The following is an 18,996-nucleotide window of genomic DNA, read 5'->3' as shown; positions in this document are numbered from 1 at the left end:
AAACACAAAATTTGCTTAATCACTTCAGTTTGAAGGTCAAGGTCACTGTTACTTAAAATAGAACAATTGTTTCTACTATTAAAATCAATTGCGCTTGAATGGAAGTATTGTGCTGACATTTGGCGTGTAGAAAGCAGACACGCATACCCAGCTAGATTGTTCAACTACCGGTATGTGTGTATTAAAATTAAATTTATAATAGTTAAACAATAAAAACCAGTTGTGAGGAGTTCTTATATTTCTTGTTATTTGTAATTCAGACGTTATTTGTGATTTGGGTTTTTAATGCAAGACTTTGAGGTTGATTAGCAGATTAGATAATACATAATCATAAGTGAGGCTAACAAATAAAATTTCATCACAAAATAAAAGTACAGTTTATTAATATAATAGCTCATAAATATTTACGCATATAAACAACACATTGTAATAAACAACAACAAATCTTACTGATTGCTTTATAAGCCATCACCAAAATAAGCACAATGTATGAAATAAAAATAAAAAGTCCATTCCAACTATATTAATAAGCAATTACATATTTAATATAAGAAACAAGGCAATATGTTTTTAGAAAACAGTCACTTTGCTTCTGTCTATGGTATCAGTTATTTCTAAATGATGTTTTAGATTGGAAATGTGAAAACAGCCTCATAGTTGTAATCACGAAAATGCTAAACAATACATTCATTTTAAATACTATGAACTTAAAAATCAATGGTAACACCAGAACCTAACACAACATACATATTAAACTGTTGTCACATGTATAAAAGTTCAAGGACATAACATTGGAATAAGACCCTCACTACATTTTGTAAGTTATAGGGAATGTCTGTCACAGATGAAATCAAATTGTGCAGGATGAAGCTCAACAAATATCTGCATTCGAGTGAAGTTGAACAAAAGCGGCAAGCATTCTAAACTGTGTTAGGTAGTTGGGTCCAGTCAGAGTGGTTGATTTTTTAATCCCAATTTTCCCAGTCCCCATCCTGCAAAACAAAAAAGGAAATATAAGAAGAGAATCAACAATATTAAAGCAAGATTACATGATTTTTATGTGTGTTGAATTAAAATAAATTGATAAAAATATGTTACAATAACACAATATAGGCAAAAAAAAAATAAACTGAATACGAATTTCATAAAATGCAGCAAAGTAAAATTAGCGCCCCGAGCTGATTGAGACAAAGATATTTAGTAAATATTTTCCTACAACAACCAAAGCATTCGTCTTTTAGTAGCTCACCTGATTGCTCAGGTGAGCTTTTGTGACCGGTCTTTTTCCGTCGTCTGTCCGTCCGTATGTTCACATTTGTTCGTAAACACAATAGAACCCAGATTTCTTGCCCTATCTTCATAAAACTTGGTCAGAACTTTGTCCCAATGAAATCTCGGTCGAGTTTGAAACTGGGTTGTGTCGGGTTAAAAACTAGGTCAAAAACAACAAAAAACCCTGTAAATGCTGTAGAAGTCACATTTCATGTCCAATCTTTATGTAACTTTGTCAAAATGTTTGTCTTAATGATATCTTGATTGAGTTCAAAAGTGGTTTAGGTCCGTTGAAAAACATGGCCGCCAGTGGGCGGGGTATTTTTCCTTATTTGGCTATTGAGAAACTTTGTAAACACTCTAGAGGCAACATTTCTTGTCCGGTCTTCATGAAACTTGGTCAGATGATTTGTCCCAATAATATCTTGGTCGAGTTCGAAACTGGGTCATGCTGGGTCACAAACTCGGTCACTAGGTAAAAAAACAACAAAAAACCTTGTAAACACTGTAGAAGTCACATTTCATGCCTAATTTTCATGTAACTTTTTCAAAATGTTTGTCTTAATGATATCTTGGTTGAGTTCAAAAGTGGTTCTGGTCCGTTGAAAAACAATGCTGCCAGTGGGTGGGGCATTTTTCCTTATTTTGCTATATGTATTGAGAAACCTTGTAAACACTCTAGAGGCCTCATTTTTTGTCCGATCTTCATGAAACTTGGTCAGATACTTTGTCTCAATGATATCTTGGTTGAGTTCGAAACTGGGTCATGCCGGGTAAAAAACTAGGTCACTAGGTCAAAAAAAGAAAAACCTTATAAACACTGTAGAAGTCACATTTTATGCCCAATATTCATGTAACTTTGTCAAAATGTTAGTCTTAATGATATCTTGGTTGAGTTCAAAAGTGGTTCCGGTCTGTTGAAAAACATGGCCGCCAGTGGGCGGGCAGTTTTGCTTATTTGGCTTTTGAGAAACCTTGTAAACCCTCTAGAGGCCACATTTCTTTTCCGAAGTTCCTGAAACTTAGTAAGAAGATTTGTCCCAATGATACCTCGATCGAGTTCGAAACTGGGTCATGCTGGGTCGAAAACTAGGTCACTAGGTCAAAAAAAAAGAAAAACCTTGTAAACACTGTAGAAGTCGCATTTCATGCCCAATCTTCATGTAACTTTGTCAACATGGTTGTCTTGGTTGAGTTCAAAAGTGGTTCCGCTCGGTTGAAAAACATGGTCGCCAGTGGGCGGGGTAGTTTTTCTTATTTGGCTATAGAGAAACCTTGTAAACGCTCTAGAGGGCACATTTCTTGTCCAATCTTCATGAAACTTGGTCAGAATATTTGTCCCAATGAAACCTTGTCAATACACTAGAGGCCATAGTTTTGGTCCCAAAATGATGATACTTGACCAGGATGTTTTTCTTGGTGATATCTATGCAAAGTTTGACATTGGATCATGTGGGGTCAAAATCTTGGTCAGGAGGTCCAAATCCTAAAAAAAACCTTGTAAACATATGTAGAATTAACTTTACTTGCAATTGTTTGCATGCAAAAAACCCATGCAAATATATAGACAGTACTCAATCATATGCTCACACTGCAAAAGTAAACAGAAGAGAAGCAATCTAATTATTTCTAATATGCTCTAGAGTACTTAATTTTCAACTAAGCAATGAACAAGGCCTTGTAAAAAAAGGTGAGCGATCTAGGGACATCTTGGCCCTCTTGTTAGGATCAGAGTATGTGTTCATGTGTCGTATGAATAGATATTGATGCAGGAATTTAAAATGAACTGTTAACCTAAATTTAGATTTGCATCGTACAATCATGATATACATGCTGGTCAATTAGACTACAGTCATTTTTGATTTCAGAATTAAATATCTGGCTTATTTCGCATTTTTTTGACACATGTTCTTCTTAATTTTTATTTTCATGTATATTGAAATATATGTATAATAAGTTTTTTTAAAACATTTTATATAAATTCATAAATATTTGACAAACTCGTATAATCTCGCTTTAAAGTAGTACTGTTGTATCAGATGAACATTTTTTAAATAAAAACAGTAGTTTTGTTCTTTAAATGTGATCATTTTGAGTTGTCACACATCACACTTTCTTCAATAATTGTGGGTATTTCTTAACCATAATGCAAAATTAGCCTACTAACATTCCAGCCATTAGCACAAAGGTTCAGAATACAAATGTTTCAATACATAAAGAGATAATATTGTTGATTACCATTTTATGTATTTTACTTCGAGCTTAATGTTCAATACTTACACATGCATTTAACTAAATATATTTTGATAAAATGTTATGAAGTTTAAACAGCAGTGTATTGCATCCTAATAAACATGTAGCACCTGTCTTCTCAACCTTACAATCATTGATAGATGTTGGGGCTGAGCATTTATTCTTTGTGGAAAATTGTACTGTAAGATAAATTTGCTCTAAGATGTGAGGGTGGTATGTTTTTTTCCTTCTATTCCTCAAAGTACAACTCTGAAACCCTCCTTCAAATAACAACTTTGAAAACAATAGATGTGTTTGTCAGAAACATAATGCCCCTTCTGCGCTGCTTTGATTAATTTTTTTATCATTTGGCAGGTACAGATAATTATCTCCCTTTACAGCTTATTACTTCCCTTGGATTTGTTTTTTTTACCTTTGACCTTGAAGGATGACATTGACAATGACCTTTCACCACTCAAAATGTGCAGCTCTATGAGATACACATGCATGCCAAATATCAAGTTGCTATCTGCAATATTGCAAAAGTTATGACCAAGGTAAAAGTGTAGTGACAGACACACACACTTACACACACATACAATGACAGACAGACTGGCCAAAAACAATATACCCCCAATCATTCGATTCGGGGGGGGGGGGGGGGGGCCCAAGTTGCTAACCGGTGATACAAAGGAAATGACCTGTTCCAGCTGACATGCTTTTCAACAGACCGGAATCATTTTTGAACTAAGCCAAGATATCACAAAAAATGTTCTGAGCAAGTTCAATAAAGACTGGACTATAAATGTGACTTCAGTGGAAACAAGATTTTACTTAGATATATAAGGAAAAACGCCCCCTCCTTAGCAGCCATGTTTTTCTACAAACTGGAACCATTTCCAAACTCATCCAAAGTATGATTAGAACAAATGTTCTTACCAAGTTTCATGAAGATTGGATGTGATTTCTAGAGTGTTTACAAGGTTTTACAATAGCCATATAAGTAAAAATACCACACCCTTTGATGGCCATGTTTTTAGAACAACCAGAACAATTTTTGAACTCATCCAAAATATCATAGAGACAAATATTTTGACTAAGTTTCCTGAAGATTGGACAATAAATGTGGCTTTTTTAGTTTTAACAAGGTTTTACCATAACCATATAAGGAAAAATATTCTGCTATGTGACGTCAATTTTTTCAACCAACTGGAATCATTTTCAAAGTCGTCTAAGATATAATTCGGACACATCTTCTGACCAAGTTTCATGAAGATCCGACAATAAATGTTGCCTCTGGAGTGTTAACAAGGTTTTACTATAGCCATATAAGAAAAATGTCCTGCCCCCTGGGGGCCATGCTTTTCAACAGACCGGAACCATTTTCATAGTGGTCCAAGATATCATTTGGACAAATGTTCTTACCAAGTTTAATTAAGATCGGACAATAGATGTGGCCTCTAGAATGTTAACAAGGTTTTACTATAGCCATATAAAAAAACAAGACGATTGCCAAGCAATAAATGTCCCCTTCCGGCTTACCATTGTTAGAAATTTCACCATGGTCAGATTTTTTTATATATATTTGTTGCCATAGCAACCAGAATTTTTGAAGTAGGAACAAAATGAAATGAAGTGCATAATCTCCTTATTTCCATCTATCCATGTTTTAAGTTTCATGAAAAAATATGAAGAAATTTTAAAGTTATCACAGGATCCAGAAAAGTCTGACTGACTGACAGACAGACAGAGCGAAAACCAGAAGTCCCCTGCGGTGAAACCGGTAGGGGACAAAAAATGCCATGTCCCCTGGCGGCCATCTTTTTCAACCAACTGGAACCATTTTCATACTTGTAAGATATCATTGGGACAAATCTTCTGACCAAGTTTCATGATGATCGAACAATACATGTGGCCTCTAGAGTGTTAACAAGGCAAATGTTGACGCCGCACGATGGACAATAGGTGATCACAAAAACTCACCATTGAGCACTATGCTCAGGTGACCTAAACAGCAAGTGTGCAAGTGCTTCTGTCCCCACAATCTTACCACATTCCCTCCAGTGAGCGTGTTATACTCAGCGGCAGACATGTTGAGTTTGCTTGCCAATTCTTGGGCTGCCTTCAAGTCCTCGGCAGTGACCTCGACATCATCAAAGTCCTTCTCCCAGTCATCAGAGCTCGACCCTGCAAGATGTGAAAGACAGAATAGACAAATAGAATATGAGTTGTGAAGTTATATACAGTAAAAACCCTTTAAACCAGACCATAATACATTTCTGGTTTGAGGGAACGTAATTTATCAGAGTGCCCAATCAGTGTAGTATAGTGAACAATTGCAACATACGTAAGCGCAAGTTCAAGTAACAGTTTTTTTGACATAGCAATGTTAAATAATATAGTCTGCAAGCCTAAGGCACAACAGCAACCCAAAAAGGGATGGGTGATGTGGGCGTCCCCTTTTGTATGTTGATTAAAAAACCCATCTTTACACTTAATCAAAATCAACACTTCTTTAATTTTGTGCTACAAAACACATGTAGACCAAATGATGTGTCTGACCAAAGTATGATAAAAATAGATCGGACTATAAGGCTTTATGTTGCTTTGCAATGTGATCATTTTCAACACAACACAGACTTTTGACACTATGAAAAAAAAAACATACAGATTTTGATAAACATGTAAGAATTGGAGGGTATTCAGAATGCAGGGGATTGGTTGTAGGGAGATTTAAATGATAATAAAGCGAAATAAAAAAGTTTCAAGATATTTTTTTAGATTGCATTCACTTTACAGGTTTTCCACTGTATATTTGTATTACGCTCAATCCTTCATGATGGCAATGTATGTATTTCAGAATAATTTAAAAGTTGTTTTTTTAATTGTCAAGCTCTATTATCAGCAATGTTATTAATATGCTGCCAAAGGGAGGCACATAGTAATTACATTATAAGGGCAGTTTTAACCCCATGGTTATAACTGGAACAAATTTGTACAGGACAACAATACGATGTTACATACCAACTATTACATCTCTGGGTATTGTGGTTTCAGAGCAATTTTCAAAATAATTTATTGAACTATATTAACCTTGTTGCCCCCAGGTATTGGTCGGTTTTTACCACAGAGGAATAATTAAAGAAAACGTTTGTAGAGCACAACTACAGAACACTGTTACTTTGTATTTCAAATTATAACATTCGCGAACCTTGTGTTTTAAGAAGTTTTCAGAAGTCTGTTAATAGTGATTATTAATAGCATGATAAGCATGATAATGTTATACATGTAGCATGTCTAGCTAAAAAAGGGAAATAACTTTTAAATTTGTAACATAGGATAATATAATAAAATTTCTTTTTGTTAGAAATCTATAGATTATAATAAATTTATTAATAATTATTTCATTGATTTTTTTCTATATTAAAGAATTGCACATTCAATGACCGATTATGTGGACCTTGCATTGATTTAGAATTTAAGGTACAATACTTGTGCAAAACACCAGAATGTTACAATATCGTACAAAAGCTTAATTTTTATTATATCACAATATTTTATTGTAGAAAATAATACCACAATAAATTAATATACTGATATATAGTGACAAACACATTTAAATGAAAGCTTTGAAGTGTATACCTTTAGTGCCGCTGGAGTCAGATGTAGGGGAAATCCTGTCTCCAACTACAACAATATCTTCTTTCACTTTCATTGGCAACCCTCCACTTGATTCCATGGTTTTCTCAGATTCTACATTCACATCACAAAGAGTTTCTTTCATTTCACCTAAAGCTTGATTTATGGTGGAAGAAACATCTGCATATATTTTTTCCATCTCAATTTTATCTGGTTCGGTCGCCTGTGTTACTGCTGGCACTTTATTTGCACTAAAATGTTCTTCACATACAATGACAGATTTATCACAACCAGTTGTTTCAATTACAGTTTTACGATCATTGCCACCCTGTGTTTCTTCCATCAATGTATGCTGTGCAACCATAGGGGTTTCTTCTGAGATTGCTTTGTCTGCAATATTTGCAACCTCAACAACATCTGCAGTATCCACATTCTGTTGTTTAGCAGATTCATATTCAATGTTATCACAAGACACATCTGCAGGGTTTTTCTCCAGTGCATTGTCAGTATTTACCCCATTTTCAACTGATAATGTCGACAGGGGTGTGGAATTTACATATGAATGTTCATGCTTCTTCTCACATGTCTTCTCATTCTGTTTCACTACTCCATCAGTAGTCTCTGTCACTGCTCCATCAGTAGTCTCTGTCACTGCTCCATCAGTGGTCTCTGTCACTGCTCCATCAGTATTCTCTGTCACTGCTCCATCAGTAGTCTCTGTCACTGCTCCATCAGAAGTCTCTGTCACTGCTCCAACAGTAGCCTCTGTTTGCTGTTTCAGACACGTGTTCAGGTCTTCAGTGTTCACTTTAGTCTCCCTGTGCTTATTGCCTGCATTTTCCTCGTCTCCACTCCACTCCTCTATGTAACACAAGAAATACATACAATAATACCATGACTTTTGAATATTGACACAATTTGTAGGGTTTTAAACCATACTTTTGATTATGGGACCACATTGAAAACAGTTTAAATAAATAACTGAATAATACATTTAAAGCAGTTTTAATAGTGTTCAGACAACAGAAAGTCCTTGTGTATTAAATGATATACATTTTCACGTTAAATTTGCATGCTTAATGCTTAAAAAACGTAAGAAAATGATTTTGGTATTTTAAATACCTTAGAACACAACATTATCAAATGAAGTACCATTTTAAATATATATTGTGATAATCCATATCATTATGGTCGATAAAACAGAAACCTCAATGATCCATGTACAATACATAAAGAATCACATTAGTTGAAATTTTGACCCTGATAATATTGCTGTCTAGATAAAAGTTAGTACCACACAAAGCACATATAATATAGATCTATAATCATTCCCCATATAAGCTACACTTTTGGAAAATAGGGCTTAATGCTAGTGCATAAAGTGTTCTCCCAGATTAGCCAGTGCAATCCACACAGGCGTATCAGGCAGGGCAATCTTCTGCCTAAAGATGCATTAAGCCCTATTTTCCCAGAGCAAGGCTCATATATATTCCATATGTACAAACCCTCGTCCCAGTTGATGGAGTCCTCTTTCACCTGAGCCTGCTCAGCTCTCTTCATGAGGGCCTGCTTCCTGGCCTCATCCAACTTCAGTTGGTGAACCCTATAGAAGTACCTCCACCAGAAATCCTGATGAGACACCTCAGATGGTACCTGAAACACAGAGCCATCAATTACCAGTAGAAGTACCTCCGCCAGAAATCCTGATGGGACTTCTCAGATGGTACCTAAAACACAGAGCCATCAATTACCAGTAGAAGTACCTCCGCCAGAAATCCTGATGGAACTTCTCAGATGGTACCTAAAACACAGAGCCATCAATTACCAGAAGAAGTACCTCCGACAGAAATCCTGATAGGACACCTCAGATGGTACATGAAACACAGAGCCATCAAATACCAGTAGAAGTACCTCCAACAGAAATCCTGATGGGACTATACAGATGGTACCTTAAACACACAGGCATCAATTACCAGCAGAAGAACTAGTAACTCTGCCAGAAGTCCTGGTGTATTGAGCTGCCAGAAGTCCTGGTGTATTGAGAACATTTATAAGCTTACAAACAATATAGAGTCTGATTTATAAGATTTTTGCATAGATTCCTCTTCAGGGTGGAGTCAGAGTCAAAATTCAAAACGAAATGTGAACACCAAGTTGAACACAATGGTCCACCTCATGTCAAAGTTGAGTCGGATTAAGGACTAAGATATTATTATTACACTAGGCCCTGGTGAGATAAGTACCTTGGACACAGACCCTGGCATAATTAACCACGCTTTCGAGTATTAGACATTGGCAAGGCAATTTTGTCATGTCCATACTATTTACAAGTCTAGAGGTATTTGATAAAACGTTTTGCAAACATTTATAAATAATATAAAGTTATTGACAAGTGGGCCATTAAATATGATAAGATATTCTACTGATGAATCAAATTATATTCTTTGAAAACAAGTCAAAAGGTAACATGTGGTCTTTCTGATGTGGCTCTTTCTTTTTGCGGGCAATAAGTAAATAATTGTTAAACAATCTTAATGAAAAAGATGAACAACTTGCAGTTTCACACACAATTAACACCACAAAAATAACATAAATGGCAATAAAAGTAATACTTTTCGTTAATAAAACATCACATACACTTGCTATTGTTTCATAAATGTTTCTCTCCACACATCAAATTCACTGCTCATATAACATGTAGAACCAGCTTATTTTAAGAGCAAACATATAATGCAGGGAAAACTGGCTTTTAGTGATTATTAAATATATTGTTCATTGTCATACAATGCCTCCACCAATTAAATTGTGCTTATTTTTACATCTCTAAATAATACAAAATAAATTATATATTATTTTATAACTTAAAGTTGTAATTTTCTTTTTTCGTGAAAAACACATACTTTCACTGCCTTCAAGAAAAAGTAATTAATTAAACTTTTCTAAGATCTGAAATCTTACTAATGGGGATAATACATTATTTTTTTAAAGTCATTTATATAATGGTTTAAACCAGTGTACATTTTTACATATATACCCTCATTCTTTTATACAGAAAATCAATTACCAACATTTTCTACCATACAAGTAACATTTCAAACACATTCCTTCACATTTGCAAAACTTTTTTGTGTCTTTTTATCTGTTCTAACATTTTAGATCCTATTTGCATAGTTTTGACAGCTGATTAATTTTCTTATTTACTTCGGCTTTATTGTAGGATGAAGTGAATATTTAATTTATGAACGCAACATAAAATGATACACCTCATTACACATTATGGTTCAATATGACATTGTTGAATAGACAGTTTTCCTGGTTAATTAGCATGTTTCTCCATCACTATGCAAAGATTGCATTAATTGGTTAAACTTGTAAAGAGAGAAGTTATTCGATATTTGATCAAAGTATATCAGGTAAATGAGGACACACTTATTCAAATATACTTAATTGCCTCAAAGGCTTTTCTAAACACTTTGCTATTCAATATCTTGTTTATCATACATGTCTGTTCATCTCCATAGCCAGCTTTATTCATGTTAAAACTTGAAAATGTAAAAAAACACTCATATTGGAGATTGTATAGTAATTTTTGCACCCCCATCTAGATTTCAACATTTTAGCTAAAACAACGAGTTTTCCAAACTCAAAGACCCTGGGCCCATTCCCAAAATGGTGAAAACCCCCACTGCATTAATTAATTGATATTAATTGATATATTTGCTATTTATCACAGGGTTTAAAAAAAACAAATGTGGACCAACTCCCATGTATCCGTGGTAATTACAGGTATTTTCATCACAAATTAAATGCATTTAAAACCAATTGATTTTGAACTCTGATTATACTTAATACTCCGCACACAGTGATTAATTAATGTTTTTGCAACAGTTGCCTACTATTGTCCTTAAAATGCTTCTTAAATGGCTGACATAGCAACTGTGAATTGTAGGGATTATGGATTCAAAGCCTCCTGCTGTTTTATATTCCTGCATTTTACAAATATTAATGACAAGAGTATTACGTGATCCACAGTAAGCATATGCTGAGATAATACAGGAATTTTTCATAACAAGTGATGTATACATAGATCTGTAATTACCATATATATACAAATGGATTTGTAATTACCAGACACATATAAAGGGATCTGTTATAACCAGAGATTTATCGAGGGATCTTATATTACCAGAGATATATGCAGTGATCTGTCATGACCATAGATCTGTAATTACCAGATACCTATATAAGTTCTATAGTTAATAGAGGCCTATAAAGGTTGCTGTCATAACCAGAAATATGTCATTACCCCACATATACAGAAATGTGTAATTACCAGGGATGTATACAGGGATCTGACTTCTACCATGGACACCAGCAGGTCTGATATTTCCCCCTTGTGTGCCTCGATGTCGAAGGTTTTCAACCAATCAGCATACAGCTCTGCTGACCCTGCTGGCTCATTCAAATATGTGCCTGTGTCTACCTGCACTGCCCTCAGTCGTATCTGAAAACAGCCATAAATATTAAAACTTACTGAATATATACTGTATTATTTACAAAAGCTAACAATTGGGAGATGGATTAAACCCCCACAGACAGAGACAAAAACTTTGAGCAATCAAAACTTCAATCCAAACTTTTCCTACTTTGTTTACACTGCTTATTGTACTTATTCATATTGTACTGTTCATATATAATCAATTAACATTTGTACAAGCCAACCACACTAAATATGTATGAAAACTGGCACCTTAAGTGGAAAAACCAGTTCAAGTCATCATAAAATTTTATCCTTGCAAAAGCCAGTCAAATAACCGTTTTAATGAATATCTACCAAAACAATATTGTTCTCTAGCTAACTAGAAATGCCAGATAGACAAGTCCAAACCATTATTGAATTGACTGTAATTAAAAAATTTAAGAAATATAATTGCCATAGAATCACATTTAATTGATCAAAGTTACGCAATTGGCATGTCTCTTTTATGGTTTCAAGTAATTACTAGTAACAGACAAGTACAATATTAATGCATTAAAACATTATTTTCAAAATCAAAAGTATTTTTAAAGTTCCAAAGACATGAATTCAGTAAGTACAATGTATTTTAAAGTTAAACCAAGAGACCAACTACCTATAGAATACAGGGCATACATCAGCAACTTTTTAAATATAAATAGCCAGCAGTCTATAAAAATTTTATGTACAGACAACTCTTGTTATTTACTAATATTGTAACCCAGTAAGAAAAATGTGCAGCCTAAATGAAGATAGAATCCGTGACCTCCACATTTACGGCAAACATTCAGCTGCTCATATAGCAAGGCAGTAGAAGTGTCCCTAATAAAGTACCCTATTACAGTGATAGAGTATTTTGAATGCAAGTAATTATACTCAATTGACACATTTCAACCTGCCCCACCTTGGAGCGGTCAAAGATCCCGTGTGCAGGTTGCTGTGGGTTACCCCTGGCTGGGGGCGATGTGTCCTCAGGGTCAATAGTGAGGGCCTTTGTGATCCCGTCCATCAGTGAGAAGAACCCCTTCTTGACCCTTTCGCCTGTGGACGGTTGTGTCTCCTGGTCAGACTGAGTGTTCTTCTGAATATGTTCAGAAAATGTATTTGCAGCTGTGATTATCCCTTGCCGGGTAGATACGCAATATGATTTGTTTGTAGACCAATAGAAAACCAAATTAAATTTAAGACCTTTTTTACCAGATTCTAGTTTCATATGCTTTATTTCCAACAAAGGTACTGATGAGCAGCAAACAGCATAAAACCTGAACAGATTCAAATTATTTGCAGGCTGTTCTGGTTTTATGCTGGTTGCTGGTTACAATAAGCCATTTTCACTTTGTTTTTTAGTGGATAAGGGTTTACGGGATAATGTCATTGTTTTTTCAAGTTGAAAAATATCTCAAATGGAATTAAGTGATAGAATCACATCAAAACATTTTTAAACTGGCACTCTGTTTTGGTTTCCATGCTGCTATAGAGATGACTGAAATTTATTAAACAAAGTTTAGTGTAAAAAAACTTATTTTTTTGGCTGCCACATAATTGTATCGATTATTGCGTTTATTATGCAAATTTGACCCTGAGCTTGTCATATGTTTTAATTTTGCTCAAACACTAATTGTTTCAAACCGATTCATACCCATGCAAATGCAATCATTAATGTTCAAACATGTTCAAAAATCTTCAAACATAATAAATTTAGATACTAGAGATATGCTGTTTGTCAAGATAATAATAAAAATAATTATTATTAATTCTATCAAACCAGTTTCATTATTTCCTAAGTAAACCAGGATTACAGATTCTCAAAGTATTGTTCAATAAAATTCGGACAAAAAGCATCATTTTCATCCAATTTGAGAATGTAATATCTTTTATAAAAATATTTCAAAATGATGTTTAACAATAACAAAGCTTGAAGCTGAACATGAACAGAACTTTAATTGTTTATTATTTAGATTACTTTTCAGTTTTGCAAATTGAAAAAGCTTAAAAAGAAGCGCCAGGACTGTCAAGCTTTTCTGGTTGTAACTGTGTGTGTGTTTACAGAATATTTCGTTTAGGGATTTGAAAATTGCCAATACAATAAAAAACAAGAGGGCCATGATGGCCCTGAATCGTTCACCTGACTCATTAAGATCAGATGAAAACTATGACCTCTATTGTCTACACAATGTTTTTCTATGATTTGACCTAGTGACCTAGTTCCTGACTCTAGATAACCCAAATACAATCCCAATCCAGATTTCATCAAGATAAACATTCTGACCAAAGTTCATAAATATTGGATGAAAACTGTGACCTCTATTGTCAACACAAGGTTTTTCTATTTATTTGACCTAGATTTTTACCCCAGATGACCCAAATACAATCCCACCCAGATTTCATCAAGAATTCTGACCAAATTTCATAAAGGTTGGATGAAAACTGTGATCTCTAATGTCTACACAAGGTTTTTCTATTATTTGACCTAGTGACCTAGTTTTTGACCCCAGATGACCCAAATAAAATCCCAACCAAGATTTCATCAAGATAAACATTCTGACCAAATTTCATAAAGATTAGATGAAAACTGTGACCTCTATTGTCTACAGAAGGTTGTTCTATTATTTGACCTAGTGACCTTGTTTTTGACCCCAGATGACCCAAATACAATCCCAAACCGGATTTCATCAAGATAAACATTTTGACCAAATTTCATCAAGATTGGATGCAAACTGTGACCTCTACTGTCTACACAAACAAATTGTTGACGGACGGACGCACGGACACACGCAGGCACGCACAACGGACGCCGGACATCACACGATCACATAAGCTCACCGTGTCACTTCATGACAGGTGACCTAAAAATATGTGTCGGAGATAAACATGAACAGTTGTGGTAAAAATCCCATAGAAACAAGGGCTGTTTGTAAAACATGCATGCCCCCCTATATGGGCTATAAGTTGTAGTAGCAGCCATTGTGTGAATACGTTTTTTGTCACTGTGAATGGTGGTGGTGGTGGTGGTGTAGTAGTAGTAGTAGTGGTATGTAGTATTAGTAGTAGTAATAGTAGTAGTTGTAGTAGTAGTAGTAGTAGTAGTAATATTAGTAGAAGTAGTAGTAGTAGTAGTAGTAGTAGTAGTAGTAGTAGTAGTAGTAGAAGTAGTTGTCGTAGTAGTAGTAGTAGTAGTAGTAGTAGTAGTAGTAGTAGTAGTAGTAGTTGTAGTAGTAGAAGTAGTAGTAGTAGTAGTAGTAGAAGTAGTAGTAGTAGTAGTAGTAGTAGTAGAAGTAGCAGTAGTAGTAGTAGCAGTAGTAGTAGTAGAGTTAGTGGTAGTAGTAGTAGAAGTAGTAGTAGTAGTGGTAAAAGTAGTAGTAGTAGTGGTAAAAGTAGTAGTAGTAGTGGTAAAAGTAGTAGTAGTAGAAGTGGTGGTGGTGGTGGTGGTAGTGGTGGTGGTGGATGTGGTGGTGGCGGACGCGGGACATCACACAATCACATAAGCTCAACGTGTCACTTCATGACAGGTGACCTAAAAATATGTGTCGGAGATAAACATGAACAGTTGTGGTTAAAATCCCATAGAAACAAGGGCTGTTTGTAAAACATGCATGCCCCCCTATATGGGCTATAAGTTGTAGTAGCAGCCCTTGTGTGAATACGTTTTTTGTCACTATGAATGGTGGTGGTGGTGGTGGTGGTAGTGGTGTAGTAGTAGTAGTAGTAGTAGTAGTAGTAGTAATAGTAGTAGTAGTAGTAGTAATAGTAGTAGTAGTAGTAGTAGTAGTAGTAGTAGTAGTAGTAGTAATAGTAGTTGTAGTAGTAGTAGTAGTAGTAGTAGTAGTAGTAGTAGTAGTAGTAGTAGTAGTAGTAGAAGTAGTAGTAGTAGTAGAAGTAGTAGTAGTAGTAGAAGTAGTAGAAGTAGTAGTAGTAGTAGTTGTTGTAGTAGTAGTAGTAGAAGTAGTAGTAGTAGAAGTAGTAGTAGTAGTAGTAGTAGTAGTAGTAGTAGTAGTAGTAATAGTAGTAGTAGTAGTAGTAGTAGTAGTAGCAGTAGCAGTAGCAGCATTACAAGACCAATACGTAAGAATGATCAAATGGGAAAAGGTAACCTAGCACTGGCAGTAAATATGGGGCTCATTGACAGGTCAGATTCGGAATCTCTGCTGTAAAATGAGATTTTGAATGAATTAAAGGGAGGCAAATCTGTAATAAAAAGAACATGCATAAACCGTAGTTGTTTCCCTTGTTTGAACCATGCTAAATCCTTACAAGTTTGGAAAGAATGGGATGAAAAATTTGGACTTTATTGCATAAACACCATTTTCTCAATTCAAGGGGAGGTAATTCTGTACTTCATGGACCAATAATGCTCATTTTTTGTAGGGTTCGTGTCCTCATTGATATAAAGACACTGTGCAAATTTGGAAAGGATCGGACAAAAAATGTGGACGATTTTTGAAAGTTTTCACAAAATAGGCAAAAACGAATAAACATGCAAAGTTCAACGAGCTCCTGCGGCCATGTTTTTTGACGAATCAAATTTCTTTGAACAACTTTTTCAGGGGAGCCTTCAAAGGTCATCCCTGTGAAATTTTTTGAAAATCTGATGAGCGGTTTCTGACAAGATTTTTGAAGGTTTTTACCATATACGGTCATGGCGGCCATCTTGGTTATGTGATCAAATTTTTTTTAACAATTCTTTTGTCCCATGACCTAGGGATGCTCCACATGAAATTAAGTTGAAATTGGATCAATGGTTAAGTAGAAGAAGATGTTTACAAATTGTTTACAGACAGACAGACGGCCGGACGCCGGACGCAGAGTGATCACAATAGCTCACCCTGAGGCTCAGGTGAGCTAAAAATGATTAAGAATGGTACCTTTTTCCTGTAACATAGCAGAAACAAACAGTCTTAACACCACAATTAACTACATGCATCTACCTGTATGGTTTCCTTAGTCTTCTCTACAACCTTTTTGGTGTCTGACTGCATGGTGGAAGTGAACTCCTGGAGGTCAGCGCTGACCATCTCCAGGGCTCGCTCAGTCTGCAACCATCAACCAAGATAATCTGGTCAATATATGGTTCTTTTTATGGGGCATATATATATATATATATATATATATATATATATATATATATATATATATATATATATATATATATATATATATATATATATATATATATATATATATATATATACACCAATGTTGTTGTTTGACAGCCTTTTAGCTGCCTTTATCCCTTAAAACAGTTGGACAAAAATAATGAAAAAAATGCAAATGTGACATCAATTTTGATATTATGAAAAGAAAAAAGGTTTATGTCACTTGAAACTAGTTCATTGTTGTATTGGAAAATCAATGAGAGGCTGAGCACACACTTTGAATGAGCAAAAGCAATCAATTTGTGAGTAAAATAATGCATATGTTGAGGCTGTCACAAGAAAAGCTGGATGGATAATGTAAAAAAGTGAACATCCCTTTCCATTTATGAATTACTCTCAGCAGCACACAACAGACCTGACTGGAGGATGATTTCTGTATCGTCCTCCCTCATTTCCCCTCAAGGCCAAACCGGTCAGGATTGATAATGATGATGAATGCAGACGTAAGTATGTTACATAATAGCAATATGTGCAAACTACGCTTGTCTATTATGGTAGGTGGATTGTTATTAATAAAAACTGTAAATCAATTAAGCATTTTAACTATCTGTTGCTACATTTTATGCTCCATTCATCGTTTTATCTGTGACAAGTTTGAGATGTTTATCTGTGAACGTTCATTTGTACATGTAGAAGACATTTATTTAATATATCCTGCTGAAATTTAATTTGCAAAGTAGCAGGCAAACAGTGATAAGTAAATCAGATAAATAAAATACCAGTATAGCAATTTTTCTTATTTTGCCAGGTTTTTGGAAAATAATATATTTGCATTCAATTAATGGGGAAGAGTAAACATCAATATTTACTTGAATAGATAAACCAAATGCTCCATAGCTGCTTATTGACTCTTTACCCTGCACTTTATCACCATCAATATAAACATGTAGGGCAGAAGTCTTTCACCATTTCTGTTTCAAAATCAGTACAACTTTTTCAGATTCTAGTCAGTTACATTTCAGTCAATTTGTAAGGAATACTGATAATCCCATGTTTGTTTTTAAAGTATATTTTTAATATGGTAATTCAGGGCTCTTTTTTATAGATTTGGGGAAAGGGCCAGGCCTGTCATTTTGAGGAAACAATTATCAACAATTATATTGCTCTGACTAGACTAAAAAATTGAAAAAATGTTTTCACATATTTCTGTATCATTTTAATGTACAAAACCAAACAATAGCTGATTTGTATGCAAATCATTATATTCAGGGCTCAGCGATAGTAAGTGTACACTAATTGATACACGCACACTTTCCACGCGGTTGACGTGACGCTGTTCATGCAGCATGATTTTTGCGCCATTTTATCGAGACAAAATATCAACACAAAATAAATTAGCACATTTGAAGCTAGAATTCGTAAACATCGAGTTACCATAAAAAATCTTAAGTATGTAGGTATGTTTCGGATTACAAATTGTATCATATGAGAATTCAACAAAAAGTTAACAGTTGTGTATTACAAGTTCAATAATTATTTGTGTTGAATTTCGACAATATTATGCTTGGAATGCACAATTTGCACGGGGAGTACATCTGGTTGCCATCATCAGATAAAAACAAACAAACTTGAAAACGATTTAATCGTGGGGGTACACACCGTTTGGTCCAATTATTGTGGTACATGTACATGTAGATAACACAAAGCAAACAAACTGCAAAAGAACCACACACTTATGGAAATTACGTCACGCGTCGTCTGCATGATTTTACTACAGGTATTGACTGCCTAAAGGTGCTATCGCTTATCCAAAGTGTTCGCTCTCCTTGGCCAATATCGATTTGTTCAACACTATGACACTCAGCCTTTAGCAGGCTTTTATTGGATAAGTATATACATGTAAATGACAGACGATAGTTAATCGGCTCTCAACATTTTTGGCTAGGTCGATATCTCTTTTATCTTTAAAAAATACTCCTGAATATGGAGAGCATGAATTTTCTCACACACACGCTGAAAAAGTGCTTGATTTTTGGAAAAATAGTGCCAATCACATGGTCTAGAATAGACACTGAATTCATTTGTTACTTAAGACAAATTGTGAATGTTTGTGTTTATGAAATTCTTTAGCACTTTTAAACTCAGTATATGCCATAATTTGCTTTTAAATTCTAACGACCCCAGGTAGTCTAAAACAAATATTATGGAAAGCACTGGGGATTACATAAGGCCCTTGCTATAGAA

The 18,996-nt window shown here is 34.8% G+C and overlaps 1 protein-coding gene across 2 annotated transcripts in view; it reads right to left on the bottom strand.

Moving 5' to 3' along the window:
* Positions 1 to 363: 363 nt before the first annotated feature.
* The window catches only part of LOC127875938 (BSD domain-containing protein 1-A-like), a 43,989-nt gene continuing 25,356 nt past the window's right edge, over positions 364 to 18,996 (bottom strand). For both annotated transcript variants that reach the window (XM_052420696.1, XM_052420697.1), the window contains exons 3-9: positions 16,585 to 16,689; positions 12,564 to 12,740; positions 11,477 to 11,647; positions 8,649 to 8,796; positions 7,147 to 8,004; positions 5,555 to 5,691; positions 364 to 992 (exon numbers count right to left, since the gene is read on the bottom strand). In XM_052420696.1, coding sequence (XP_052276656.1) covers positions 966 to 992; positions 5,555 to 5,691; positions 7,147 to 8,004; positions 8,649 to 8,796; positions 11,477 to 11,647; positions 12,564 to 12,740; positions 16,585 to 16,689 — 1,623 coding nt within the window. In that variant the 3' untranslated portion in view covers positions 364 to 965. The remainder of the gene's footprint in view (positions 993 to 5,554; positions 5,692 to 7,146; positions 8,005 to 8,648; positions 8,797 to 11,476; positions 11,648 to 12,563; positions 12,741 to 16,584; positions 16,690 to 18,996) is intronic.

This window comes from Dreissena polymorpha, chromosome 4 (genome assembly GCF_020536995.1).
Source record: "Dreissena polymorpha isolate Duluth1 chromosome 4, UMN_Dpol_1.0, whole genome shotgun sequence".
NCBI lineage: Eukaryota > Metazoa > Mollusca > Bivalvia > Myida > Dreissenidae > Dreissena > Dreissena polymorpha.
Note: the sequence above shows the minus strand (reverse complement) of the source record. Positions and strands in the feature narration are given on the sequence as shown.